The sequence below is a fragment of the Rana temporaria genome, chromosome 1 (assembly GCF_905171775.1).
Source record: "Rana temporaria chromosome 1, aRanTem1.1, whole genome shotgun sequence".
Lineage (NCBI taxonomy): Eukaryota > Metazoa > Chordata > Amphibia > Anura > Ranidae > Rana > Rana temporaria.
In genome coordinates, this window is record NC_053489.1 from 650120843 (window position 1) to 650135688 (window position 14846).

The 14846-nt window shown below is 45.6% G+C and overlaps 1 protein-coding gene across 1 annotated transcript in view; it reads left to right on the forward strand.

Moving 5' to 3' along the window:
- GFRA4 (GDNF family receptor alpha 4) overlaps window positions 1–14846 on the forward strand; it is a 209714-nt gene that overhangs the window by 38154 nt on the left and 156714 nt on the right. The window contains exon 2 of the mRNA XM_040357334.1: window positions 7312–7389. Within this exon, the coding sequence (XP_040213268.1) occupies window positions 7312–7389 (78 nt within the window). The remainder of the gene's footprint in view (window positions 1–7311; window positions 7390–14846) is intronic.

Genomic DNA, 14846 nt, shown 5'->3' on the forward strand with positions numbered 1-14846 from the left:
TCGGCGTATAGTTAAAGCTGCTATTTGGTGGCGTACGCAATGTTAAGTATGGCCGTCGTTCCCGCGTTGAATTTGAAAATATTTGATTTTGTTTGCGTAAGTCGTCCGTGAATGGGGCTGGACGTAATTTACGTCCACGTCAAAACAATGAATTTCTTGCGACGTCATTTAGCGCAATGCACGGCGGGAAATTTAGGGACGGCGCATGCGCAGTTCGTTCGGCGCGAGGACTGCCCCAATGCTTTCTTTTTTTCGGCGTATAGTTAAAGCTGCTGCTTGGTGGCGTACGCAATGTTAAGTATGGCCGTCGTTCCCGCGTCGAATTTGAAAACATTTTATTTTGTTTGCGTAAGTCGTCCGTGAATGGGGCTGGACGTAATTTACGTCCACGTCAAAACAATTACTTTCTTGCGACGTCATTTAGCGCAATGCACGGCGGGAAATTTAGGGACGGCGCATGCGCAGTTCGTTCACCGATTTGAATTATGCGCCGTTACGCCGCGAGAGATACACTACGCCGCCGTAACTTACGGCGCAAATTCTTTGTGGATTTAAAGATTAAAAAAGTAAGTTACAGCGGCGTAGCGTATCTCACATACGCTACGCCCATGCAATTGTACGAGGATCTGCCCCAATGTCTTCTTCTTTGGATGTGGTTAGAAACAGCCCATCACTCTCTGCCGTATGCAACTCTTATCATCGCCATTCAAATTTTAATTAATTTTCATAAATCCGAATCCTTCACTGTTCCCGAATATTCCTTTGTACCGTGCTGAGTAATACAAGCTCTGAGCTCCTGCATTGTGCATATAACACGCTGTGTCGTTGTATATGACCCTGCAGTGCATAACAAGGAAAATATAGAGATTACAGTTACTTTCATTCTTTTTTGAGGGCTCTTAACTGCATGTTTAACTCTATCAATCACCTGATTGCCACGCTGTGATGCAAACAACACTTTGTTTTGCTATAAAATAACGGTTCTGATTATCTGCTGCTTCTTTCTTTTTAGCAACAAACTGTTTCATGTGTTTACTTAGAAAATTACACTGTAGGGACCACTTGTGGTTGCGATGGGGTGGGGAGGGGGGGTGGTAAAAATAAAACAGGCTGTGTAGCATTACCACCCCCCTTAACCACTTAAAGCGGTGGTTCCCCTAAAAATAAAACTTTAACATTGCTTTTCCCAAATAAATTACGATTCGAATCGGCCGGTTTTATAAAAAAAAAAAGGTCCGTACATACCGTTTGTTGTTTTCGTTCCCACCGCCACTTCCGGGTACGATGCTGGCGGTGGGCGTTCCTAATTGATGGACAGGCATCCGACCAACGCATCCATCGCGTCACGAGATGCCGAAAGAAGCCGAACGTCGGTGCGGCTCTATACGGCGCATGCGCACCGACGTTCGGCTTCTTTCGGCATCTCGTGACGCGATGTATGCGTCGGTCGGATGCCTGTCCATCAATTAGGAACGCCCACCGCCAGCATCGTACCCGGAAGTGGCGGTGGGAACGAAAACAACAAACGGTATGTACGGACCTTTTTTTTTTTTTATAAAACCGTCCGATTCGAATCGTAATTTATTTGGGAAAAGCAATGTTAAAATTTTATTTTTAGGGGAACCACCGCTTTAAGGCCCAGATCCCAAACAAAATTGACGTCCTTTTTTCACACAAAAAAAGCTTTGTTTTGGTGGTATTTGATCACCTCTGCGGTTTTACTTTTTTGCTCTATAAACAAAAATAGAGCGACAATTTTGAAAAAAAAAATGCAATATTTTGTATTTTTTGCTATAATAAATATCCCCAAAAAAATCTATAAAAAAAAATCCTCAGTTTAGGCCGATATGTATTCTTCTACCAATTTTTGGTAAATTTTTTTTTCAATAAGTGTATATTGATTGGTTTGCCCAAAAGTTATAGGGCCAGATTCACAGTCAGCTTACGCCAACGTATCTGTTGATACGCAGCGTAAGTTCTATGATGCGCCGTCGTATCTATGCGCCGTATTCAGGGAACAAGATACGCCTGAATTTTGCCAAGATACGACCGACGTAAGTCTCCTACGCCGTCGTATCTTGGGTGCATATTTATTCTGGCCGCTAGGGGCGCTTCCGTTGATTTACGCGTTGAATATGTAAATTAGCTAGATACGCTGATTCACGAACGTACTTGCGCCCGTCGCAGTAAGCTACGCCGTTTACGTAAGGCGTACGTCCGGCGTAAAGTTACCCCTGCTATATGAGGCGCAGCCAATGCTAAGGTATGGACGACGGAACAGCCGTCGGATTTTACGTTGTTTACGTAAGTCGTACGTGAATGGGGCTGGGCGTAGGTTACGTTCACATCCTCGCCATTGAGCCGTCGTATCCTACGGCGTAAATTCGACGCGATTCTGAGCATGCGCGCGCATGCGCCGTTGGTTCGGCGCTTCAATTACATGGGGTCACGGTTCATTTCAATACAACACACCCACTACCAGCCTACTTTGAATTAGGCGGGCTTACGCCGGCCCATTTACGCTACGCCGCCGTAACGTAGGGAGCAAGTGCTTTGTGAATACTGTACTTGCCTCTCTATGTTACATCGGCATAGCACATATGAGATGCGCTACGCCCGCACAGAGATAAGCCGATCTCTGTGAATCTGGCCCATAGCGTCTAAAAAAAAAAGGGGGTAGTTTTATGGCATTTTTATTATAATTTTTTTTTCTACTTGTTATGGTGGCAATCAACGATTTTTATCATGACTGCGACATTATGGCGGACACAAACGACACTTTTGGGGCTATTTTGGGACCATTCACATTTATACAGCGATTAGTGCCATAAATATGCACTGATTACTGTATAAATGTGACTGGCAGTGAAGGGGGCTGCACTCCAACCGCCCTGATTTGAAGACTCTAGTTATGGCACAGTCTCTGCCTTTCTCCACACTGCTCATAGGCACCATGATTTACCTAAACAGCGTACAAGCTTAAAGTGGAAGTAAACCCACCCATAAAACTGTTTTGCTCTCAACCAAACTGTCAAACCATCCAATGGCTGGTGTCATAACTGATCACATGTGCAGCATCATGGCAACTGTAGATTAAACCGAGGCAAAGATGGCAGCTTCCTTGGCTGAAAATGATAGGGTGGGGGGGGGTTACTTACACTTTAATGAGGGCTCACTTTGTTCCATAGAAAGCAAACATCCCCAAAAAACTGGAGAACATCTTAACACCTTCATAGAACCTAAAAGTGCTAGAATATGTTCATACTTCTGATTTAATATGTTTTCCAAATATAATAGCTGTAGGACGAAACGCGTCAGCTGTTTGCTTTTTAATGCTCAAATGTAGCCAATACATTTTTTGCATCAAGGACTTTGGAGTTGCTGGCTCTTCTCCCTTATATATAATAGCTAAATACCCTTTAACCGCTTGATCTCCAGAAGATTTACTCCCTTCCTGACCAAGCCATTTTTTGCAAGACGGCGCTGCATTATTTTAACTGACATTTGCGCGATCATGCAACGCTGTACCAAAATCAAATTGATGTCCCTTTTTCCCCCCACAGATAGTGCTTTCTTTTAGTGCTATTTGATAACCTCTGTGGTTTTAATCTTTTGCGCTATGAACAAAAAAAGACCGACAATGTTGAAAAAAAAACTATATTTTCTTCTATAAAACACATCCAATCTATATATATAAAACTCAACGTGTGTATGTATGTTCCAGCATCACGTCCAAACGGCTAAAGATATTAACATGAAACTTGGCACACATGTTACTTATATGTCAGCAACAAACATAGGATAGGTGGTTTAACCCTTACCCACCCCCATTTGCCATGGTCGGGGTTTTCCTTTAAAGTCCCATTCAACTTTAGGGAAATACATGTTACTGCATAACTTCCAAACGGCTGTAGATATTTCGATAACACTTGGTCACATGTTACTTATATGTCCACTTAAACTATAGGATAGTTAATTTATCCCTTAACTACCCCCATTTGTGAGGGTCGGGGTTTTTGTTTAAAGTCCCATGCAAATCAATGGGAAATGTATGTTCCCACATAACTTCTGTACACCTGGAGATATTTCAATAATACCTGGTACACATATTACTTATATGCCAAATAAAAATATATGACAGTTAAATTAACCCTTACCTACACCCTTATATAAAAGATGGGTATATTTATATTACTATGATTTTCCTCCCCAAAAGGTTAAGATAGGAAGACCGGGCAACGCCGGGTATTCAGCTAGTAACTAAATAAAAAAAAAATTTATTTCTTCATTAATTCAGGCCAATATATACTCTTTTAGTAAAAAAAACATGTATATTGATTGGTTTGCTCAAAAGTTATTGCGTCTACAAGCTATGTTTTTTTTTTTTTTTTGCTAGTAATGGCTGCAATTAGCGACTTCTAGAGGGATTGTGATATTGCGGCAGACAGTCGGACACTAACTGTCACTTTTGACACTTTTTGGGGACCAGTGACACTAATACATTGATCAGTGCTAAAAATATACAATGTCACTGTACTAATGACACTGGCTGGGAAGGGGTTAAACATCAGGGGAGATCAAAGGGTTAAATGTGTGCCTAGCCGGTGTTTGAGTGTACAGTGTGGGAGGTGCTTTTACTAGGGAAAGACATGGATCCTTGTCTCTCCTTTGCAGAGATACATGATCCATGCCTTCACTCCTGTCAGAACGGCGATCTGCCTTGTTTACATACAGTAGGCAGACCGCCGTTGTGCTTCTGTGCTGGATGATCAGCAGGTGCCGATGGACATCGAGTCTGCGGTACCCGCAGATCAGCTCCCGCTGTGAATAACCACAGCGGGAAGGGGCTGCTGGTGGCGCGCACGTGCACCCCCCTACCTGGTGGTGTCGGATCAGGTACTAGGTGCATAATCCTTCACAGAAGTGCTACCTTACCGCCGTAAGTTATACGGTCGAAAATTGGTTAAAGAGGAGGTCCACCAAATTTTTTTTTTTAAAAGCCAGCAGCTGCAAATACTGCAGCTGCTGACTTTTAAAATATGGACACTTTCCTGTCCAGCGCGCCTGCGATGTCAGCACCCGAGGCTGACGTGTGCCTCGGTCCTCGGATGTTGCCGCCGCCATCTTCGCTAAGGAAATCAGGAAATGAAGCCTTCATTGAGGCTTCACTTCCCGTTCCCTACTGTGCATGCGCGAGTCTAAATTGTCTATCTCCCAGAAGACAGCAGGGTGGACAGGAAGTGGTGTGGATTATCCGCAAATTCTGCGGATATCTATGCCCAGAAGTGGGTGCAAATACCTGTATTATACAGGTATCTGAACCCCCCCCCCCCCCATCGCCCCTGAAAGGTGCCAAATGTGACACCGGAAGGGGGGAAGGTTCCGAAAAGCAGAGGTTCACTATTTGCGTGAGGTAAGTGCTGGGCGGGGGGGCAAACTAGCGGCATTTGAGGGGACAATTTGGCGGTATTTGAGGGGGAAAACTGGCGGCATTTGAAGGGACAAACTGGCAGTATTTGAGTGGGAAAACTGGCGGTATTTCAGGGGCAAACTGGCGATATTTGAGTGGGAAAACTGGCGGTATTTCAGGGACAATTTGGCGGTATTTTAGGGGACAATTTGGCGGTATTTGAGGGGGAAAACTGGCAGCATTTGAGGGGGCAAACTGGCAGTATTTGAGGGGGAAAACTGGTGGTATTTGAGGGGCAAACTGGCGGTATTTGAGGGGGAAAACTGGAGGCATTTGAGGGGCAAACTGGATGTATTTGAGGGGGGCAAACCGGCGGTATTTGAGGGGCAAACTGGCGGTATTTGAGGGGGCAAACTGGAGGCATTTGAGGGGCAAACTGGCTGTATTTGAGGGAGCAAACTGGCGGTATTTGAGGGGGCAAAATGGAGGAGTTTGAGGGGGCAAATTGTCGGTATTTGAGGGGAAAAACTGGTGGCATTTGAGGGGGGGGGAGAACTTTCTATATTGGAGGGGGCAAACTGGCTGTATTTGATGGGGGAAAAGTGGCTGTATTTGAGGGGGCAAACTGGCGGCATTTGAGGGGGCAAACTGGCGGTATTTGAGGGGGAAAACTGGCGGCATTTGAGGGGGAAAACTGGCGGTATTTGAGGGGGCAAACTGGCGTCATTTGAGGGGCAAACTGGCGGTATTTGAGGGGGCAAACTGGCAGTATTTAAGGGGGAAAATTTGCGGCATTTGAGGGGGAAAACTGGCGGCATTTAAGGGGGCAAACTGGCGGTATTTGAGGGGGGAAACTGGAGGCATTTGAGGGGGAAAACTGGCGGTATTTGAGGGGGCAAACTGGCGGCATTTGAGAGGCAAACTGGCGGTATTTGAGGGGGCAAACTGGCAGTATTTAAGGGGGGAAACTGGCAGTATTTGAGGGGCAAACTGGCATTATTTGAGGAGCAAACTGGCTGTATTTGAGGGGCAAACTGGCTGTATTTGAGGGGCAAACTTGCTGTATTTGAGGGGAAAACTGGCTGTATTTGAGGAGCAAACTGGCTGTATTTAAGGGGCTAACTGGCTGTATTTGAGGGGCAAACTGGCTGTATTTGAGGGGCAAACTGGCTGTATTTGAGGGGCGAACTGGCTGTATTTGAGGGGAAAACTGACTGTATTTAAGGGGGAAAATTGGTGGCATTTGAGGGGGAAAACTGTTGGTATTTGAGGGGGCAAACTAGCGGCATTTGAGGGGCAAACTGGCGGTATTTGAGGGGGCAAACTGGCAGTATTTGAGGGGCAAACTGGCTGTATTTGAGGGGCAAACTGGCTGTATTTGAGGGGAAAAGTGGCTGTATTTGAGGGGGAAAAGTGGCTGCATTTGAGGGGCAAACTGGTGGCATTTGATGATCACAGTGGCTGCATTTGATGGCACAGTGGCGACATTTGATGGGCACAGTAGCTGATTTTGTTTGCGCCGGCCGCCACTGGGTGAGTTTGGAACCACAGGCAACCTTTTGTAATTTAAATTTATATTATTGACTTTTGTTACTTCAAAAATGTATAAAAAATGTATAAAAATTAAATATAAATGAGATTAAACATAAAATGTCTTTGTATGCTGTATTATTAACAGTACCCTCTGCTGGAAACCCCTTGACTCCATAATTTGGAGGAATACAGCATACTGTTGGCCATATAGTCTTTGAATTTCCGAATTTCTTAACATCTGTGAATTTAAGCGAGTGGGGTGGACAAAAGAATGTGTTTTTTTTTTTTCATGTTTTAATTACATAAATGCTTTAATACATATTATTTTATCAATAACATATATTTACGTCTGCTTTTTATTATTGCAGCTTCAAGCAGCAGCCAGCGAAGCAACAGGAGGAAAACGACGTCAGAAATCTCTGCGAACAACAGACAAAAGACAAAAGGTTTTTTTTTTCCCCCTACATTCATTTTACTAATTGTGTCTTTAAGCCGCAAAGCGTTGCTTTATGCTGTAAGAAAAAAAAATTTGATTATTTCCAGTGAATAGGGAAATCGATGCCTTGTGTCTGGGAGGCAGGTAGGCTTTTCTGTGGCCACAGACGCGAGGAGATCATTGTGTGTTTCGAATCTTGGTAAAGAATTTGCAAGTAAGAACGCGGTGACAATGTGAATGGAAATTCTAATGACTTGTTTCAGCGGTCCTATTATCTCGGCAGTGCATTAGAGTGTAATCTGTGAAACGTGTCAGGCATGGAAGCTTAGGAGCATGCCAATATATATGTTTATCACTTCCCGCACTCCAGTCTCTCTCCTCTCCATCTAGATGTCACCGGCACAGTATAGCCCCCATGTCTCAGGTGACATTTATAAAAAGGGCCGCGCTATTGTCCCCAGCTAGGTAAACAGGCTAGTTACGTATATTGCAAGGCAACCTGCAACTTCTAGATAAGGAGTCGCCTTTTTAAGATAAAGTGCGCGGTGCGGACGGCAGTTTCGATGAATACGGGAAATTAAAAGCACATTCAAGCCGGAAGAACTTCAATTCATTTAGGAGCAGTTGGCATTCTTTAAAGTCTGACTCTGGTTCGGGGAAGATTTTAGCAGTGAATTGAGATTTTTTTCCACCAATATAAATGATTTCCTTGTTTTGGCTCCTAAATATTTATTTTTGCTGCTCCTCCTTCTTTAAGTAGAAAAAAAGGGGGGGGCCTATACCGCGCTAAGAAGAATTAGAATGAAAAAAATATTCTATGAGAAGAAGCTGCGACACTTGCAAACATGCGATATAAAAGATATGTAAAAAATAGGGGTATAAGGCCGCGCTATAACAAACTAGGGCCGGATTCATGTAGCCCAGCGTAATATTGTGCGGGCGTAACGTATCTCCGATACGTTACGCCGCCGTAAATTAGGGTGCAAGTTCCGTATTCAGAAAGAACTTGCGCCCTAAAATTTGCGCCCTCAAATTTCGATGATGTGGGCGTGTTTTATTTAAATTAATGGTGACCCCCGCGTTTTTTACGTTTTTTTATGAACGGCGCATGCGCCGTTCGTAAAAGAATCCCAGTGTGCATGCTCGAAATTCCGCCGCAAATCGTTAATGCTTTAGACGTGAACGTAACTTACGTACAGCCCTATTCGCAAACGACTTATGCAAACGACGCGGGAACGACGTCCATACTTAACATTGCGTACGCCTCATAATAGCAGGAGCAACCTTACGCCGGAAAAGCCTAACGTAAACGACGTAAAAAAATAGCGCCGGGCATACGTACGTTTGTGAGTCGGCGTATCTACAGTACCTAATTAGCATATTCCTTGCGTAAATCGACGGAAGCGACACCTAGCGGCCAGCGTAAATACTGTATGCAGCCTAAGATACGACGGTGTAAGACACTTACGCCAGTCGGATCTTAGGGAAATCTATGCGTAACTGATTCTATGAATCAGGCGGATAGATACGACGCCGCAACTCAGAGATACGCCGTCGTATCTCCTACATGAATCCGGCCCCTAATGTATTAAAACCCGTAATTAAAGTGTATACTGAATTTGCCGGTGTATAAGGCGACCGGGCATATAAGACGACCCCCTAATTTTACAGTTTTTAAAAAAAAAAAATGTAACCTTAGATTGGGCCTATTAGGTGAAGCAGAATCTGGTGTTTTAGTTAAAATCAATGCAGTACTTACCTTTTTTGAGATAGATGTTCTCCCGCCGCTTCCGGGTATGGTCTTCGGGACTGGGAGTTCCTATTTGATTGACAGCCTTCCGACGGTCGCATACAGCGCGTCACGAGTTGCCGAATGTCGGTGCGCCGCTATACGGCGCCTGCGCACCGACGTTCGGCTACTTTCGGAAACTGGTGACGCGCTGTATGCGACGGTCGAAAGGCTGTTAATCAAGTAAGAAACGCCCAGTGCCGCAGCCCATACGGAAGCGGCGGGAGAACATCGATCTCAAAAAAGGTAAGTACTGCATTGATTTTAACCAAAACACCCAATTCTGCTTCCCGTAATTAGGCCCAATCTAAGGTTAAAAATTTAGTTTTTGGGTGAACCTCCACTTTAAGATCTTTTGCCTGTACTCACCGTATAAGACGACCCCCCCTTCCAAGACTTCTGACCCTTCATATTTCTTCCTTCTGGAGCCAAATTCTTCTTCCTTCTTGCTGGAGCTGGAGCCAATCATGGCAAGCGATGTATTCTATTAATGAATACAAAGCCTGCTTGGATTGGCAGAGGCTGTACCATCATCAGCCCATGCCTCTCTGACTCTCAAAGCCAATCCGAGCAGGCTACTGTATGTCGCCTGCTCGGATTGGCAAAGGTTGTTACTCCAATCTGAGTAGGCTCTGTATTCATTTGAATACATCGCTCACCGGGATTGGCTAAGCGGTATATACTGTATGTAGCCGAAGCTACATACAGTATTACCGCACATCCAGCAGGCATCCGAGCAGCTGACCCGGCGTATAAGACGACCCCTGATTTTTGGCCAGTTTTTTTAAAGTGTAAAAGGTAGTCTTATACGCCAGCAAATACAGTGGCCCAGATTCACAAAGGAGATACGACGGCGTATCTCGGAGTCTGAGCCGTCGTATCTATGCGCCTGATTCATAGAATCAGTTACGCATAGATTTCTATTAGATCCGACCGGCGTAAGTCTCTTACGCCGTTGGATCTTAACTGCATATTTACGCTGGCCGCTAGGGGCGTGTATGCTGATTTACGCCTAGAATATGTAAATCAGCTAGATACGCGAATTCATAAACGTACGCCCGGCCGACGCAGTACAGTTATGCTGTTTATGTTAGGCTTTTCCCGGCGTAAAGTTACCCCTGCTATATGGTGGCGTACATGCGGCGTACCAATGTTAAGTATGGACATCGTTCCCGTGTCGAATTTTGAAAAATGTACGTTGTTTGCTTAAGTCGTCCGTGAATGGCGCTGGACGTCATTTACGTTCACGTTGAAACCAATACGTCCATGCGGCGTACTTTGGAGCAATGCACACATGGGAAATGCGCCGTTTGTGAAAAACGTCAATCACGTCGGGTCATGGTTAATTTACATAACGCACGCCCACCTCTTCACAATTTGAATTAGGCAAGCTTACGCCGGCCTATTTACGATACGCCGCCGCAACTTTCTTTTGAGAATACGGCACTTGCCTGTAAAAGTTGCGGAGGCATATCGTAAATAGGATACGTAACGCCCACACAAAAATACGCCATTCTACGTGAATCTAGGCCAGTATGTGAAATACCAAAAATAATAAAATACAATTGAAATAGACTGTCCTCAACCTATGAACTATGCAGTAAACAGGTGATCACATAAAGTCCATAGTGCAATGAGAGACAAAATTAGATAAATCTGTGCGTACACAAAAAAATGTCCAAATAACATGAACAGTGAGTCCAAATAATAGTGAAAAAGCTAAATTTTGTTGAGATGACCAAACAGCTGAGAAGGAGTCCCGCCGCCTATAGGGTGATACAGGAAAGATGACACTTTGTGGAATACACCAGTGTGAAATGGGCACCCTTACCAGATGTGATGGACCTCCTATAGTAGCAACGTCATCAGCGCCTGCAGATATAACCCTCTGCGGGGTCTCGGTAAATCCCAGATGCGGATGTCTCCCAATTCCTATCTTCTTCCACACTCACCACCTATATCCTATGTGCCTCATATAGAGGATCCTTCCCTCTGATGAAATGTTCAGACACTCACAGGCTCCAATAGGACGTGTAGGAAAAAAGAAGGGGAGTACTCCAAATAGTGTATTATCCTTATAAAACTTCCACAATTTATTTTATAAAGAATATATAGGTAACAAAACATTGATGAAAAACAAGATTTAAAAATGCCAGCAAAAAGATACAAACAAAAGCAAACGCCCATGCTTCTGGCGTCACATAGAGCGCGGTGACGTCAGTGCATAGCTCATCCCTGACATGTTTCGTCACACTTGACGTTTTCAAAGCCTCCTTTAACCACTTGACCACCGGAAGGTTTTAAACCATTTAATCGCCGCAGAATTTTTCGCTATTCAGCGCTGTACAACTTTTACTGGTAGTGCAAAGAAGAAATGGCTGCACACTACGGCTGGTCCTTTAATTAAAGTGACACTATAGGTTCAAATCATTTTTTGGGAAAATAACAAACACGTCATACTTACCTCCACTGTGCAGCTAGTTTTGCACAGTGTGGGCCCGAACGCCGTTTTCTGGGGTCCCTCGGTAGCTCTCTTGGCTCCTCCCTGCATGAGATAACCCCCTCTGGGAAGCGCTCCCCCAAGGGGATTACCTTCAGTTAAGCTCCCGAGTCCAGCATTCGACATCCATAGCCGCCAAATGCAGGACTCGGTCCCACCCCCTGGCGCCTGCATCATTGTATTTGTTTGACAGCAGCGGGAGCCAATGGCTGCACTGCTATCAATCTATCCAATGAAGAGTCGAGAACCCCGGGCAAAGATCCAGCGCGTTCTCAACGCAGGACTTTCGAGGGCTATGGGGCAGCACAGTGGTGTAGTGGTTAGCACTTTCACCTAGCAGCAAAAAGGTTGAATCCCGACCACGACACCATCTACCTGGAGTTTGCATGTTCTCCCTGTGTCTGTGTGGGTTTCCTCCGGGTACTCCGGTTTCCTCCCAGACATGCTGGTAGGTTAATTGGTTCCTGTTCAAATTGGCCCAGTATATATGTGTGTACAACTGTGTGTCCCAAGCGTGTCGAGATCCTATGGGGTAAGTGACTGCACCAGCCAGGAAGACACTGGCTGCAAAAAGCACCTAGAAGTGATTCAGTTTGCATGTGTAGTGCTATACAAGTCATTCATTCATTCATTCAGGTATGTAAAACGGGAAGCTGAGGCTCTTCCTCTATGACATTTTTGAAGCTGGGTCCCCTGATGATGCAGCCCAGGTCTGCCCTCCTCCAGCGTGTGGAAGCCATTGCTTCCTGAGATAGGCAACATGCAAATCCCAGGAGGCTTCAGGAGCCAGGGCACATCATTCTTCCCTAGGTAAAAATGGAGCAAGGGTGGTGAGCTTGATCAAAAAGTAAAGTCAAAAAGGTCAGCTATATTACCCTGTGGTAGAAAGTGGGGGGGGGGGGGGATGCAATCGGCGATTTTTATTTTGAAGGTCGACTTTAAGAAAAATAGAGCCTAACAATGGGTTAATGAAGAGAAATGAAAAAAAAAAAGAAATGTGGAGTATATAAAGTAGGATGTGTTGTGTGAGGACACCTGTCTGCCACCGAATACATTAAAGCTGAATTTTTTTAATTTTCTTCCAGTTCTGGCAATGTGCATAAATTTACAGTACAAAAAGGTTAACACTGATTCATAACGAGATGGGGAGAGTGCGTTGCGGATCTGAGACATCGCTGCGTTAGCACTGGCCTGGAAAGGAGTCTGTTGGCTGCTTTAAAAAAAGGCTGCAGGGGGATGGAATATATTTAAAGGGAGAATATAGATTATAAATATGTACTGTATACATCAGCTCAGTGCAAACAATCTTATGGATTTGTGTTAGTGATTTATAAAGAGGGAATATGTTTTTATGTAGAGAGATCATAATTTTATGTGTACATGGAAGCAAAGACATTTGCTCATTACATATACTGTAAACTCTATGCTTCCTGTCTAGTAGTCCTGCACAATGGTTGTGTTTCACTGATCTTAATTGAAAGTAATAGACTCTTGGCAGTCTCTCATTAGACCCACACTGTGCTTAAAGGGGCTGTAAAGGTTTGTTTTTTATTTTTTCTAAATAGGTTCCTTTAAGCTAGTGCATTGTTGGTTCACTTACCTTTTCCTTCAATTTCCCTTCTAAATGTTTTTTTTTTCTTTGTCTGAATTTCTCACTTCCTGTTTCTCCTCAGTAAGCTTGCCCCCATCATCCGAGCTGTTCTGGCTGGGGGTTAGTCAGCGTGCGCACCCCCTCCCTTGGGACTACATCCCAGCGGGGAGACGCTGTGAATTTACAAGCCGAACATCGTGTATAATAGCAGCATTACTTCCGCTATTACACGCGACAGCTTCCCACTGTCAATGATTGTTCAGGAGGGCACCTGCCGGCATCCTTAACTATAGCAAGCCACGTGCCCTGAAAATGTTGGGGGAGAGCCAGGGCCGTTTAAAGGAATTTTGGGGCCCCAAGCAAAATGGACATGGAGGCCCCCCTCCCTATGTTTTTTTTACCCCCATGTTCTTTTTACTCCCCCCCCTCCCTCCCTGTGTCCTTATTACTCCCCTCCCCCCTCCGTATGTTTTTTTTACTCCCCCTCCCCTCCCTATGTTTTTTTTACCCCGCCTTCCCCCCCCCATGTTCTTTTTACTCACCCCCCTCCCTCCCTATGTTCTTTTTACCCCCCCACCAAACCGCACTGCAGGAGATTCAGTTTCCTGTTCCTGGCCGGACTAAAAGGAAGTGAGCACTCAGTGTGCATTTCCTGTCAGTCCAGCCGGAAGCAGGAAACTGAATCTCCTGTACCATGCAGTACCCGGCTGGACTGACAGGAGGAAGTAAGAGGAGCTCGGCCACGCTACAGGGAAGGGGAAGAAGTGACGAGAGAGGCAGCAGTGCTGCAGCTGCCTGAGGCTCTCTATAGAACGCTCAAGCGGGTGCAGCATTTATAGGAAGCGCAGCAAGGGCCCTGCTTGGGACCCCAGGCCAGCTCTGGGCCCCAAGCAATCGCTTGGTTTTCTTGCCTTGTCGCGACAGGCCTGGGGAGAGCGCCTTGCCAGGGGCTGCCCCTGTAAAGCACCTTGTCCCCATGTTGATGAAGACAAAGGCCTCTTCCTCACAACCCTGGCCCAGGGGTTGTATGGGGTCTGTGGGTGGGGGGGTTATCTGGAAGCCCCCTTTAACAATGAGGGGGAACCCAGATCCCACTCCTCCTTGTGAGTATGAGGTTTCAATGGTTGTTAAGGATGCTGGCAGATGCCCTCCTGAACTATAGCAAGCCACGTGCCCTGAACATGGTGGGGGAGAGCACCTTGCCAGGGGCTGCCCCTGTAAAGCACCTTGTCCCCATGTTGATGAAGACAAAGGCCTCTTCCTCACAACCCTGGCCCAGGGATTGTAGGGGTCTGTGGGTGGGGGGTTTATCTGGAAGCCCCCTTTAACAATGAGGGGGAACCCAGATCCCACTCCTCCTTGTGAGTATGAGGTGTCAATGGTTGTTAAGGATGCTGGCAGATGCCCTCCTGAACTATAGCAAGCCACGTGCCCTGAACATGGTGGGGGAGAGCACCTTGCCAGGGGCTGCCCCTGTAAAGCACCTTGTCCCCATGTTGATGAAGACAAAGGCCTCTTCCTCACAACCCTGGCCCAGGGGTTGTAGGGGTCTGTGGGTGGGGGGGTTATCTGGAAGCCCCCTTTAAC